Source organism: Pteropus alecto, unplaced genomic scaffold (assembly GCF_000325575.1).
Source record: "Pteropus alecto unplaced genomic scaffold, ASM32557v1 scaffold276, whole genome shotgun sequence".
Lineage (NCBI taxonomy): Eukaryota > Metazoa > Chordata > Mammalia > Chiroptera > Pteropodidae > Pteropus > Pteropus alecto.
In genome coordinates, this window is record NW_006438074.1 from 5302510 (window position 1) to 5317454 (window position 14945).

The window sequence follows — 14945 nt, forward strand, 5'->3', positions numbered from 1 at the left end:
GCTGCCGGCGGCGGCGCTTACTGAAGGCGGCGAGCCTCACGTAGCAGCCTCTTGTGTGGTGACGTCCCGCGCTGCCCATCATGTCCCTAAGAAGCAGCCTCTCGCGTTTCCTCCGGACTCAAGTGCATTTCGCCCTGAAAAAGTCCGTCCACTCCGTGGCTGTGATAGGAGCCCCATTCTCACAGGGACAGGTGAGAACTAGCACCTGGCACTGTCGGGTAGCATCCCCGCCCCCAGAACCTAGAGAAAGCGGAGGTGAGGTGGGAGGGACAAAGGGGCGAAGAGAGGATGGGGAGAAACGGAGAAACGGACGAGTTGGTTGGTGGATTCCCAAGATTGGGCACCGGGAGAGCACGTGGCATTTTCTCCGCTAGAAGATGGAGAAGGAGGGAGCGGATGGAGGGCACCCTGTGTGCGGGTTTCTGCGGCCTCCCCAGGAGGAGAAAAGGTGGGTCCCACTTGGGGTGATGGAGGAGAGGGAAGGAAAAAGAAGATTCCGTGGAGAGGCTGAAGGAGGAGAAACCAGCATCAATCCTCGGTGGAAAATAGAGGGAGAGGAGGTTAAAGAGAAACCCCTAAGGAATCGGGATCCTTTCTCAGAGCTTTAACTGGGAAGGAAATTGGCGCCAGCCGCTCTAGCGGCGGGAGAACGGGGAGGAGCTGTTTTGTTCTTTCTTCTTTGAAAGAAACCTGCAATCGTGAAGAGCTCGCTGGTAGAGAAGCATGGGATCTGGTCCCGGCCAGCTACACACATCCAACCACCAGATAGATTCTCACCTGACCCAGCCTGTCTTGGCCTCCTTTTGCCCTTCCCACAAGGGGCTTGGAAGGTTGATATGATTTCAGTGATTGTTGTTTTTCCCTCCTTCCCTGCAAGTGTTTGAAATAACCAGACCTCAGGTGAAAATGATAATGTCACAGGTTTTCAGAGGGAATCTGTCTCCTGGGAACTAAGTCGTAGTCCTGGGTTTTGCTTTAGGAGATTTCAGTTACTCACAGTCGACTGTGATCTGAAAATATTGAATGGAAAATTCCAGAAATAAACAATTCATAAAATTTTAAATTTTAAATGGTATTCTGAGTAATGTGATGAAATCTCGAGCAGTCCTCCATCCTGGCAGAAAGGGAAATCATCCCTTTGTCCAGTGTATCCACTCTATGCACTACCCACCCCTTAGTCACTTAGCAGGCTTGGTTATCAGGTCGACTGTTGAGATATCGAAGTGCGTTCATTCAATTAACACTTTTATTTTATTGTTATAATTGTTCTATTATTAGTTATTGTTAATCTCTTACTGCGTCTAATTTATAAATTAAACTTTGTCATAGGTACGTATAGAGTCCTGTACTATCTGTGATTTCAGGTATCCACCGGGGGTCTTGGATGTATCCCTTGCAGAAAAGGGGGACTACTGTATAATACAGCAGATTTTTTTTTTATTTTGGTGAACTATAGTGATCTTATTTTCAATCATCTTCCCTCACATATCACTGTAATTTATGTGACAGAAAAGAAAAGGAGTGGAATATGGTCCTGCTGCTATAAGAGAAGCTGGCTTAATGAAAAGGCTCTCCAATTTGGGTAAGTGGCTGGATCTGAGATGTCTGTGCAGGGTGGTAACAGACCAGTTCAGAGTTTTCTCTCATATCCAGGAACCTCACATTGTCAGCTGCATATGTCTTGAGAAGTATCTCTCATCTTCCCTTGGATTCCATCTGCAGCCTAACAGCTATCCGTCTTCAGGCAAAGTCTTGTTGCAATAAAGAGTATGTGGAAGGCAAAGAGGTGGAGTGAGGCAGGGACTGGAACAAGCTGCTAATGATTGCAAAGTGGTACTAAGAATGCTAGCTCCAACTCTTAACTACTCAAGTCAACCTTTCCCCCTAAAATTCTAGCTTTCCTAACTCAGTCATGAAGTACTTATGACTCATCAGTCTAGCCAGTTTCCTCTCTTCAAATCGTTCATTTCTTCCCTAGGATTAATAGCTTTATATTACTATAAGCAGAACCTTAAATTAGTTTTTCAAACTTTCCTGATTATGAAAATCACTCGAGTTACATGTTAAAAATACAGATTCCTAGGCTTCTTCACATAGAATCCAATAAACCGGATTCTATGTGAAGAATCTGGTTTATTGGCACAGAGGTAAGACCTAGACAAGTGCATTTTCACAAACACCCCAGGTAATCAGAATAAAGTTGTAACCTGTAATTAGGATAGTACTATAAACTTACAGAACCAGAAGTAAATCTGACACAGAGATAAATGTAATTTATATAGTGATGGAGAACTCTTCTTTTAATAACAGGGCACCAAATTCCATTACTTTTATGGTAGAAAGTTTCTTTCTTATATCTAACCCTGGTGTTTTGAGTTCATGTTCAAGGTTATCTCCTCTATTCATGTTAGGATCATTCACATACCTTTTCTATAAGTGCAGAAGGTGTGACAGCAGGGAGCTCTGAATCCTGGGGATAGTAATAACAGATTCTAGAGGAGCTACAAATCTCTTTTTCATTCTTGCTTTAAAACCTCCTCTCCTGATCATTGAGTCTATCCTAGAGGTGAATAATCTTCCAAAACAGGAATAATGAAGTCACTGAAATCACCTTGAGTACAGTGTCTTTTATATGCTCTGACTACACATGGATATGGTGTCTTCAGTTTAATGCTCAAAATTCTTCTTGTTAAATAAGTGCAGTTCTTTCTTCAATAAAGTCTCTTTCTTAGCCATTTTAATTACTCTCCAATTTCACCTACAAAAATGAAAGATAAGATTTAGTCTTAATGCATCACTAGTTACCTACAGGGAGGTTTTTATTCCCACTTTTAAATGAGGATACTGTCCCTTTAAATCAGCCATACACATTCTGCCTTTTAAAAAGCATTATTTTACACAGAAGACAACAATCTCTGATAATCACTATTTTTAAATACTGGATAAACCATCCAATGAACTGGGCCTGGTATTGCTTGAATTGCCTGCTCACTGCTGGATTCTGCCTCATGAGAATCAGTTTCAGCCTCTTTACAAAGGAGACATAATATTCATCTGAGGCTGCTGAATGATCAGGAGGGACATATTTGTAGCAGCCTCTCTTACTCATGCTTTGTATACCTCCTTTCCTGTCATAGCTCCTGGTATTTTTCCACTCCAACCTGGAATAGCCATTCTCCCTTAAAAGCTATTCCTTCTAACACTTCCTCTGTAAACTCTTAACCTAAAGTGATGGTGAAGCTTCAGTTTATTTGGTCTTCTCTTTCATTTTTTAAAAATGCTTTTAAAAGCATTTTAGTTTTACAATTTATATCTTTACCCTGTAGGTGATTGGTTGCCCAACATCACCAGCAGTCTGAGATAGAATCTCACTGCATATTAATAAGATCGTGGCACTCAGCAGATTTTCAGCATGTGGCTGGGCTAATCTCCAGGAACATGTTAGAGAAAAGTACAAAGAGAAGTTTCAAATGCTCTGAAATAGGACCAAAATAAGTCCTTTGAGCACTTTCAAATAAGCTGCATGGGTCAATTTTCAAGAGAGAACCACAGAAAGGTAACTTTCACAAGTCCCTTTGTTTTTTGCTTTCTGCTCTGATATCACAGGCTGTCAATGTTGCCGTGGCATCAGTTAAACTGCCTGTTTTCTTGAATGAATATATTTGACCTGGTGTCTAGGCTTAGTAAGGACACTCAATGGGTTCTTCTCTCAAGTAACCACTTACTTTTAATACATATAGAGAACCTCAGAGACATAAAAAGGCGGTTGCTTTGGTGAGGTTCAGATGTAGTGTTTATGCTCCTGATTAGCTCTGATAGCAAGGGGAGGCTGTCCTTTCTTCGGAAGTAGCATGAGTGTTTTGTGGGAAAAGGTAGCTGAGATTAGTAGTGTAAGAGCTCTCTCTGTAATTATGGTCATTTGACCCAGCCGTTGTACTGAAAAGGCAACAGCCCCTGGCACAACTATCTAAATTTGCCTGTGACCAGTCCAAGAGTCCTGTAGTTCAGGAAACCATTTGGGAGCTCTTCTGACAAATTTGGGACCTTTATTCCCATTTATTTCTCCCAACTTGGGACATTAATTCTCTCTGTTTCATTGGTGTTTCATCTGAAAACAGGAATCTCTTTGGTTGAGACCCAAGAATCTGGTCTGCTTCAACAAGAACTGAAAGAGGGCCTGAAAGAGTTGTTTAAACATGAGGACCCTGAGGTATTGTGAGTTTAGGGCTTTCTGTGGTTGGTAGAGAATGTTAGCAATCACGAGTTTATTTGTATGATAGTGATGCTTCAGCCTTCATTCCACGGAAACTATCTTGAGCAAGCTCACTGATTTGTCAACCTTTATTTTGCTGGATGTCTCTATTGCACAATTGACCACTTTGTTTTTGAAATACTCTCTGTTAGCCAAGACTACTCTCCCCTGAGTCTCCTTTATCGACTGGTCCTTCCTGGACTCCTTTGTGGGATCTTCTCCTCCTGTCTTCCCATTGTTTCACACTATCATTCATTATCTAGTTAATCAAGTCAAACTGTAAGACCATCACAACTTTTTTCTTCTTTTGTCTCATATCTCTGATCATAAAGTCTTGTTGATTTTCCCTCCTAAATAATTAGAATCCTAGTTCTGTCCTTCTCACACCTGGCTGCAACCTTCCAATGGTATCTCTTGTCCCATTTTTGCCTTACTGGTTCACATTCTTCACTGCCACCAGAATGATCTAAGCCTATATTTCTCCTTTGCTTAAAAGTCTTTCCATGGCTTTCTTTCCATGGCTTTCTTTACATGCATCCATGCTTCTCAGTCTTGTCATATACCATTGAATTTGCCATATTATTTATTTTGGTGTTTGTTTGTTTTTTTTTTTTCAATTGGCTTTAAACCTTCATACTTTTGTTTTTTAATTTTTTTATTTAATTAAATGTATTGAGGTAACTGGTTAATAACATTATATAAGTTTCAGGGGTACAGTTCTATATTACAAAATCTGTATATTGCATTGTGTACTCACCACTCTCTGATTAGACTCCTTCCGTCACCATATATTTGACCCCCTTTACCTTCTTCATCCTCTCTCCCCACCCCTCTTCCTCTCTGGCAACCACCATACTGTTGTGTCTTGAGTTTGGTTTTTTTTTATTCATTTGCTGTTTTCTGTTTTATCTCCCACATATGAATGAGATCACATGTGGTTTTCCTTTTCCATCTGACTTATTTCATTTAGCATGATACTCTCAAGATCTATCCATGTAGTCACAAATGGCAATATTTCATCATTTTTTATGGCTGAGTAGTATTCCATTGTATATATGTACCATGTCTTCTTTATCCAGTCATCTGTCAAAAGACACTTAGGTTGTTTCCATGTCTTGGCTATTGCAAATGATGCTGCAGTGAACATAGGGGTACATATATTTTTATGCATAAGTGTTTTCAAATTTTGGAAGTAAATACCCAGCAGAGGGATTGCTGGATCTTATGATGGCTCTATTCTTAATTTTTTGAGGAACCTCCATACTGTTTTCCATAGCAGCTGCATCAATTTACATTCCCACCAGCAGTGTATTATGATTCTCTTTTCTCCACATTCTCTCCAACACTTATTTCTTGTCTTATTGATAGTAGCCATTCTAACAGATATGAAGTGATATCTCATTATGGTTTTGACTTGTATTTCCCTTATAGCTAGTGATGTTGAACATCTTTTCATATATCTATTGGCCATCTATATATTTTCTTGGAGAAAATGTCTTTTTAGGTCCTGTGTCCATTTTTTAATTGGATTTTTTTTTGTTAAGTTGTAAAGTTCTTCATATATTTTGGATATTGGCCTCCTATCAGAGATATTGTTTGCAGATATCTTCTCTTATCTGGTTTATTGCCTTTTTGTTTTGTTGATGGTTGCTTTTGCTATGCAGAAGCTTTTAGGCTTTATATAGACCCCTTCATTTATTTTTGCTTTTACTTCCCTTGCATTGGGGTCAAGTTCACAAAAACTCCTCTGAGACCAAGATCCATAAGTTTAGTGCCTATGTTTTCTTCTACGTATTTTATTGTTTCACATTTTATATTCAAGTCTTTAATCCATTTTGAGTTAATTTTTGTATATGGCATCAGATAACAGTCTAGTTTCATTTTCTGGCATGTGACTTTCCAATTTTCCCAATACCATTGATTGAAGAAACTTTCCTTTCTCTACTGTACGGTTTGGGCTCTTTTGTCAAAAATTAGTTGCCCATGTATTTGTCGGTTTATTTCTGGGCTCTCAATTCTATTCCATTGGTGTGTATGTCTTTTTTTCTGCCAAAACGATACTCTTTTGATTACTGTAGCTTTGTAGTATAATTTGAGATCAAGGAGAATGATACCTCCAACTTTGTTCATTTTTCTCAGGATTGCTTTGGCTATTTGGTGTCTTTTGTGGCTCCATACAAAGTTGAGAATTTTTTGTTCTATTTCTTTGAAAAATACCATTGATTGGAATTGCATTAAGTCTGTTTTAGGTAATATGGCAACTTTAACTATGTTAATTCTTCTAACCCATGAACACAGAGTAGCTATTTCTTTGTCTTTAATTTCTTTCAACAATGTCTTGTAGTTTTCAGTGTATAGGTCTTTCACTTCCTTTGTTAAGTTTATTCCTAAGTACTTTGTCCTTCTTGTTGCAATTGCAAATGGAATTGTTTTCTTCATATCTTTTTGCAATATTTCATTGTTATTATATAGGAACGCAACAGATTTTTGAATATTGATTTTGTATACTGCAATTTTACTGTTATTTATTGTTTCTAATAGTCTTTTGGTGGAGTCTTTAGGGTTTCCTATATAATCATGTCATCTGCAAGCAGTGACAGTTTTACTTTATTTCCAGTTTGGATGCCTTTTCTTTCTCTTGCCTGATTGCTTTGGCTAGGACTTCCCGTACCATGTTGAATAACAGTGGTGTGAGTCGGCATCCTTGTCTTGTTCCTGCTCTTAGAGGAAAAGCTTTCAGTTTTTCACCATTGAGTATAAAGTTAGCTGAGGATTTATCAGTTGTGGACTTGTTATATTGTGGTACTTTCCTTCTATAACCATTTTATTGAGTGTTTTAATCATAAATGGGTGTTGTACCTTGTCAAATGCTTTTTCTGCATCTATTGATGTGATATGACTTATCTTTTATTTTGTTAATGTAGTGTATCACATTAATTGACTTGCTTATGTTGAACCATCCTTGCAGCTCTTGAATGAATAATACACCACTTGATCGTGATATATTATTATCTTTTTCATGTATTTTTGTATTTGATTTGCTAGTATTTTTGTTGAGGATTTTTTGCATCTATGTTCATGAAAGATAGTGGCTTATAATTTTTTTGTGTGTTGTCTTTGCCTGGTTTTGATATCAACATAATGTTGGCCTTGTAAAATTAGTTAAGAATTATTATTCTCTCTTCTTCAGTTTATTGGAGGAGTATATGACCAAGGCTATTTGATTATTAGATCAGACAAAAGAACCTTGAGGGTAGAGAAAAGTTTCTTCTTCCCCCACATTTGGCATCATGAATAGGATGCCTTACTGGCTGGACACTAGTTATGCCAAAGCTCCTACAATAGAAAGATCCTGGGACCTCTAGAATGAGCCGGCAAAGGTAAGAATTCTTGCCTAGTCGTACTCTCAGATCTCTACAGAGTTCGGTCATGTACTCTTCCAAAAAATTTAAATTAGTAAGAGAAAATTTAGAATCATATACCATCTAATTTGCCATATTTATTTTGGTTTTTATTTTTTAATTGGCTTTAAAGCATCATACTTTTAAAACGTAGCCTGCCCCTACAAGAAACAATGAAATCTCAGGCTTATGCTAGATACATTTTTCCAAAACATTTTTAATAGTTTTACATTTTGGTATTTGTCCTTCAACCACTAGTGGTATGTGTTCCACATTTAGCAACCAATAGGATAATTTGACCCATATCTACCTCTTTAGACTTATTCCCATCCACATTCCACCTCCTCATTTTCATTGCAGCTAGGGGTGTGGGCCTTTGACCTAAGCTCCACCAACTGAAGTACCCATTCTAAACTTTGATTTGAAATTCAAGGAGAAGGGACAGCACAGAACTCATTTTGCGATGGGCACTGGTGGCAGCAGTTGAACAGGAGCTTCTGTCCAGTGTCAGTGGGGTCAGCCATGCGAGCTGCATTGCTTTTCCCTAGTAGCGGAGGTGACAACAGCAATAATATCTTCACTACACTACTCTGCAATGCGACTGTTGGGGCCATTATTTCTGGCAATGTGGTCTTTAAACCAGATTTTTCCTTCTTAATTGAAGAGTCTGGGAATTACATATATTGAGCAGATTGCTTTTCTGCTGGAATTAGCCAGAACAGGTTTCTGTTACCTGAAGCTTAAAGATCCTGACTAATGATAAAACAATTTACAAATTCCAGTGAGAAATAAATTGTGAGTTGGAATCCTCAAAGCCCTCTCTCCCCAAGCCCTTGTTAATAAGTTCTTGTTCTTTTGTTTGCTTCCCCGCCCCCGCCGCCCCTAGTACTTGACACAGTCTACTTGAAAGTTAATGTAATTCATTAGGTTACAGTTTTTTTGGCCTTTAGTTAATTTAGGACTATATTTTAGTTTATATCAATTTTAGCAACTCCTTGTTCTCTTGGTGCTTTGATTTTTGAACCATCATGTTCCTTAATATGACTTCTGAAAACAGCAGCCTAAAGTTTTAATTAAAGATATCTTCAAGTTCCAGGCCTACCTGACTGTAGTTAACAGACCTAATATAATGTGTTACTGTGACTTAAAAATCATTTCAATATCCTGTATTTTAAGCATGGTGGTAGTTACAGGACTATATATATCTGCCAAAACTCATTGAACTTAAAATATGAATTATATAAAGTATGCATGCATCAAAACTGTTTAAACATCATTTTCAGGTTTATTTTTCTTAGGAGCAGCTTTTAGTCACTAAAAACTATAACATGTTTATTCATTCACTAATTTATATATTCAAAAAACTTGACCACTACTAAATTCTAAGTACTGAGAATACAATAGTGAACAAACAAATCCCTGTTATCATAGAACTCTCATTTTAATGAGGGGTGGTTTAAAAGAGACATAATAAAACGTATAGGATGTCAGATGGTAATGAGTGCTAGAGTAAATGAAAGCAAGGGATGGGGGGACAGCAAGTATTGAGGAAAAGGTAAGCATTACACATGCAGATAGGCCTCACTGAGAAGGTGTAATATGAGCAGCTCCATACCTTTTGAAACAATCAGACATCATATTGTTTCATCTGCAAATATTGGATTATATATCTTCAAAATACAAGAATTAAAAAAAAAAAAAAAACTTTTACACAATACCATTATCACACCTAAAATAAGTTAACATCAAATACCCAATGTTGGGGAGATATAATTTTTAAAAAATCTCCCAACTGAGAAAACCTCCACAGAGGTAGAGAAAGAAAAGTTTATTATTGAATAAGCATTAAATCAGGCGATTCGCTAAGAGATTGCAAAGATAAATCTCATCCTTTTATATAGCCAAGCAGGTGCAACCCATTACATATTTTCAAGATAAATAACAAATCTTCCAGTAAGAGGATTTGACAGTACCTTTTGTCACATACAGCTCATCCTAACTTTGTCATGGAAGTTAGAGTGGCAACCTGTGTTAGTTGATTAGCTTGATTTGGAGGGGAAATAGGCTTCTCATATCTTAACACAGGAGGTAGTTTTGCAAATTGCAGCAAGGCGCTCACCACCAGTGCCCACAGAAGTTAGCTAAGTACTCTCCCACAGGATCTGAGAGGTGAGGGCCCTAGATATTTGCATTTCAAAGAGCTAGTTGGTAGGTCTTTGAGGAAATGTTCCCGGATTGTGAGACCGGAGGCTTACGTAGTCATTGTAAAGATTTACGTACATTTGAAGAGGACAGAGAAATTAATTCCAAAATAAAAGAGGGGATAAGTCTATTTCCTTATTTTCAACAGGGGCAAGTCTTTTCTATTTGTATCTGCCCTCAACACCAGTTAATGTTCATACTGTCCCATTGACTTAACACTTTTTATGTTTATTTTTTAGTTTGAGTTGGGATCCAGATAAGGTCTCTATTGATTGATATCTCTTAAGTCCTTTATAGGTCTCTCCTCTGTTTATTTACTTCCTCCTTGCAGTTTATTTGTTGAAGAAACTAGGTCTTTTGTCTGCAGAATCTGTTTAGATTTTGCAAATTGCATTGCCATGTCATCTGATGACATGTTCTTTTGTCCTCTGTATTTCCTGTATATTGGTAATTGGATCTAGATCCTTGGTCAGATTTAGGTTCAATTTTTTTTTTTTCCTGGCAATTCTTCATAGGTAGCATATACACTTCCATCAGAAGTGATGTTATCAGCCATTGAATATTGCCTAGATTTGATTCGTTAACTTGTTTCGTGTATTTTTCCACAGGATAGTCTCTAACACCCCAATGCCAACATATTCAAAACTGAACTTATGATCGCCACTCCCTTCTCCTTTGTCTTTCTCATCTAGTGACAGAGCCAGAAAGCTGGAGGGCAGACCCACTGTCTCTCCTCCACATCCCCTCTAAGTATTGCTGGAATCTATGTTTTCTTTCACTGCCCCTTTACGGAGCTTCTCTTCTCCAGGCCAGTCCATTTTCCAAAAGACACCAGGGCACTAGATCTACAGTGCAGATTTGATTTGCCACTTCCTTACTGGAAAAAACCTTAGTAGCTCCTTAGTGCTTCTAGGATCTAGGCCCTGCCCCCTCCTCCTGCCTCATCTCTCCACAGTCCTCTTGAATGAATCTTGGGGCCAGGTGGATGATTGTGAATTGTTCTGTTAGGACCAAAGAGAATATGTGCCTCTTCTGCTTGTTAAGCCTTACCCATTTCCCCTTTGATTCCTGGCTAAAATCTTCAAGATTCAGACATTGCCTCTTCTGAGAAGTCCTCCGGGCTCTTCCTAGGTCTGAATCAGCACCTTCCTCTGTTCCCAACACACCCTATTCACAACTGCATTATAGCAATTAGCACTGGATTGCGCTTTCCATGACTGCTCACTAGGCTGTGTGAGCTCCTTGGAGTCTGCAGCCATACCTTTTTCTATATCTCTAGGACTTAACAGAGTGCCAGGCACACATTAAGCACACAGCTTTCACTGAAGGAGAAAGGGGGCAAAGAATCTGAAGAGGAGCAGAGTTTGCCACCCAAAAAGATGCCTCTTTGAGATACTGATTATTTTAGGCTGGTTAATTTTAAGAAATGGCAGGCATGAGAGAAGCTGAGTAGAAGTTACCTTTTGTAAAAGGACATTTACATTTGTAAGGGAAATCTTCATTTATTTCCCTCACTGTAGTAGATCTGCATTCGCTCTCAATGTAGAAGGTAGGGACTTAAATCTATAACAATCTTACCCTTGTTTACTGCGCTTTTCAAGGTTATCTCCCATAATTGACTCTCCATCCCCAACAACTTTTATCTTCAGCTGAAGGTGGTATTTAAGGTGATGGCCTCTGCCATTATGGCAGAAACCAGTGTTCCTTGGTCTCTCCCATGTGTATAAGAAGTATACGTGTTACTAAACTTTTTCTCCTGCTAATCTGTCTCCTGTCAATTTGATTATTAAACCAGTCAGAAGAACCCTGAAAGGTAGACGGAATTTTTCCTCCCTGATACATCCTAGCTTTCTCCTGTAACTTCTGTTGGCATAAGACTGTCCAAGCCTATAGAAAATTTTTATGAGTTTATTTGAGCTGTGGGGGAGAAAGAAGCTATCCTATACCTTCAAGGTTCTTTTGGCTGGTCTAATAATCAAATAGACATGAGATAGATTAGCGAGAGAAAATAACCAAATTTAATTACATACATGTGTATGGGAACCCACATATATGAGAGGTCCAAAGACAGGGAAAATGGATATAAAAGACATTCTGAGCTAGGGATGAGGTAAAGTGCCTTGGGGACTTCAGAGGGTCATTCCTGGATGATAAAAAGAGCAGATGTTTAGTACATAGCAATTTGCCCCTTATATGTAGGTCAAAAGAGGTTCTCTCTGATAATCTTTTTATTATGAGTAAGACCCCCAATTCAAATTCTTCTAGGTAGTTAAGGGAGGGACAGAATTACCTCTTGAGTGCAGCTAAAGTTGCCTTTAGCACAAAACAATCCACATACCACTGAGGCATTTCTTGGGGTGGCACGTTCTGAACCCCCACCGAGCCATACAGGACATCCCTGGAAGCAAAATCTCAACAGACTGAGAAAATGCTCCTGAGAATGATGGTTTTGCAGTTTCTTTTATACATTTGGAATTAAGGAGGGAAGTAATGAAGATTACAGGAAGTTTGGAGGAAGCAAAGCAGGGATCAGATTACAGGATAGTTAAGATTATGTGCTCTCTTGAGGGTGGCAGTGCCTCTGAGATGTTTGAAAAGAGTATTCCTCTAGCATTTTAAATGTGTGTTAACCTAGATGCACAGAAACAATGGATGGTGCTTGCTTAAGGCAAAGATAAACCTTTTACTAAAGAAATTATACATACCTGTTGGGTGGGGACTACCCACCATGACCTGCCCAGTTAGTGCTTTAAGATCAGGTCAACCTGTGAGGTTACTTTCAGTCACTAGACTTGTGAGATTTATTAGAGTCCCCTTTTCATCCACACTTCATTCATATTGTGACCCATGGGATTTTCCCAGAGCACTATTTCCTTTCAAGATGATTTACTCCTCAGAAGCCATCTGATTTCCCAGATTTTAAAGAATGTATGACTCAAAGAATAACTCATGTATTAAATTGTTTAACTCTCACAAGGCGTTTGGCTACCAGTCAAGAACTTATTTAAACTAAAAGTTAGAAGGTGGTAATATCCAGTTATTGCCCTCCTTTTTGAAACATACTTGTTTTTGAACCAGGACCTGAGTAACTAATGATGACTTCTTTAAGGCTGACCTCTAGTTACTTTAGACAGATGTTGCATTATTTCTTCAGTATTCAAAATAGCACAATTTAGAGGCCCAGAATCTAAGGGATTACTTTGGTTTAAATAACTTACTCTTTGAATAAATTTACTTGTCCCTCCCTATTAATGACCAAACTCTTGGTAGTGTGTGTTAATAGGTGGGGTGATGCTCAGATCTGAAGAGAAGATGGAATCTTCCTGGCTCTCTCACCACTAGAGGCCAGAACCACTGAGTAGAAAGAGAAGTAGATAACACCTTCCTGTGTGATGCAAGAATTTTACAGCAAGGCAAGCAATGAGTCACAGCAAGGTATGGCATTGTGGTTAGGGCTTTCAGAGAATTGGTGTTCCAAGATTTAACTAGCTGTAGACGTAAGAAATGTCCAAACCTGTAGCGATTTTTGTTTTGAGTTTATTTGAGCCAAACTGACATCAGCTGCTGAGAAGCAAGATCTCAAATGATCTGGAGAATGACAGTTTGGCAGTTTCTTTTATACATTTGGAATTAAGGAGGGAAATAAGGAAATTGCCTGACTGTGGGGCGGGGGTTGGGGGAGGCGAGGGGGTGAGAATTTCTCTGATTGGATTATAGGGTAGTTAGCAAGATTATACGGTCCCTTGTGAGTGGAAAAGAGGTCTGGAAAGGATTACTCTGGCATTTCAAAAGTGTGTTAACCTAGATGTCCAAGAACAATGGACTGGGCTTGCTTGAGGCAAAGATAAACGTTTTTTAGGCCTGAGATCTGACTAACCACCATGACCTGCCCAATTAAGAATTTTTGGTTAGATCACCTTATAAGGTAATTTTTGGTCAGATTTGTTATAGAGCCCCTTTTTCATCCACATGGCCTCACCTATATATTTTATAGAGAATGCAGAAAATTCGAGCTGTGTATGAGAAATCAGTGGGCCTGTGTGTATGTTCTCATTCTCACCAAAACTCTGGTTTTATAAGAATGACACAGTCATGAACAGATTTGGGGAAGTCTTAGGTTACACCATCCATTTCAAGGAAAAGAAAAAGGGTAGGATGGGAAGTGAAGGGGTTCAGAACGAGCTTCCCCAAAATGTGCCACTTTGGCATGTGGATTGTTTTGAGCTGAAGTCATTCAAGGCCCAAAAGACTCAGTGTTCTGCAGGTTCGGGGTACCGAAGCCTGGAGTACGTGGTTCTGGCAGCTGGAAGAATATGCGAGGAGCCGTGGGCAAATGCGACATAGCTTTATTCAGGCTTAGCAGGACACAACAAGGCACAGGCACAGCTCCAGCTACCCCCAGCCCGCACAGGCAGGGCTGTTCTTATAACAAAGTGCATAATAGTGGCTTAAGGTCAGGTACTATAATCAATCACAAGGTACAGGTTGTATAGAACACTGTATCTAAGGTCACTTGGGACACTGTAGCTAAGGCTGCCCAGAAACCGCATAGCTTGCTAGGAGGGAGTCTCACTGCCTCCATTTTGTCAGTCCCCTCACCCCACACTCAGGAAGAACTTTTTCTTTTTAACTCCCAAATTCAGATAGAAGGCCTGGTCCAGGAAGAGAATTATCGCCAGAGATAACTACAGAGTATGGGCGAGGTGTGGTTAAGCTGAAGGAAGCTTGGCAGGTCCTGTTTGTTCAAAGTCCAAGGTGTTCTGTCTCTGCCTGGCATGACAAACATTTGTTTACCAAACATTTGCACTTCCCATCTTTCTGTGAATTGTCTTCTTTCCCTTTGAAGCTCTTAACACTTACCCCTTCTCCTTAGCCTAGGATGGCATATATGCCTCAGTTGCCAGGGGAAGTCAGTATAACTGGCTAAAGAACCTGGAAAGAAAGGAAGGAAGTTTTCCTCCTCATACAGGAGAAGCACCACAAAGATGCCTCATCCAATTGAACAATATGTACAATTCTTAGCCTGTGAGGGCTTCTCCTTATCTCATTTAATCCTTGTAACAACTGTGCGGAATAGTGATAAGCTTAGA

The 14945-nt window shown here is 39.3% G+C and overlaps 1 protein-coding gene across 3 annotated transcripts in view; it reads left to right on the forward strand.

The window, feature by feature from the left end:
- The window catches only part of ARG2 (arginase 2), a 30031-nt gene continuing 15086 nt past the window's right edge, over positions 1 to 14945 (forward strand). The window contains exons 1-2 of one of the 3 annotated variants that reach the window (XM_006915143.2): positions 1 to 191; positions 1510 to 1582. In XM_006915143.2, coding sequence (XP_006915205.1) covers positions 81 to 191; positions 1510 to 1582 — 184 coding nt within the window. In that variant the 5' untranslated portion in view covers positions 1 to 80. Of the gene's footprint in view, positions 192 to 1509; positions 1583 to 13125; positions 13291 to 14945 lie in introns of those variants that run through there. The other 2 variants (XM_015591942.2, XM_015591943.2) reach the window with 2 other exon arrangements.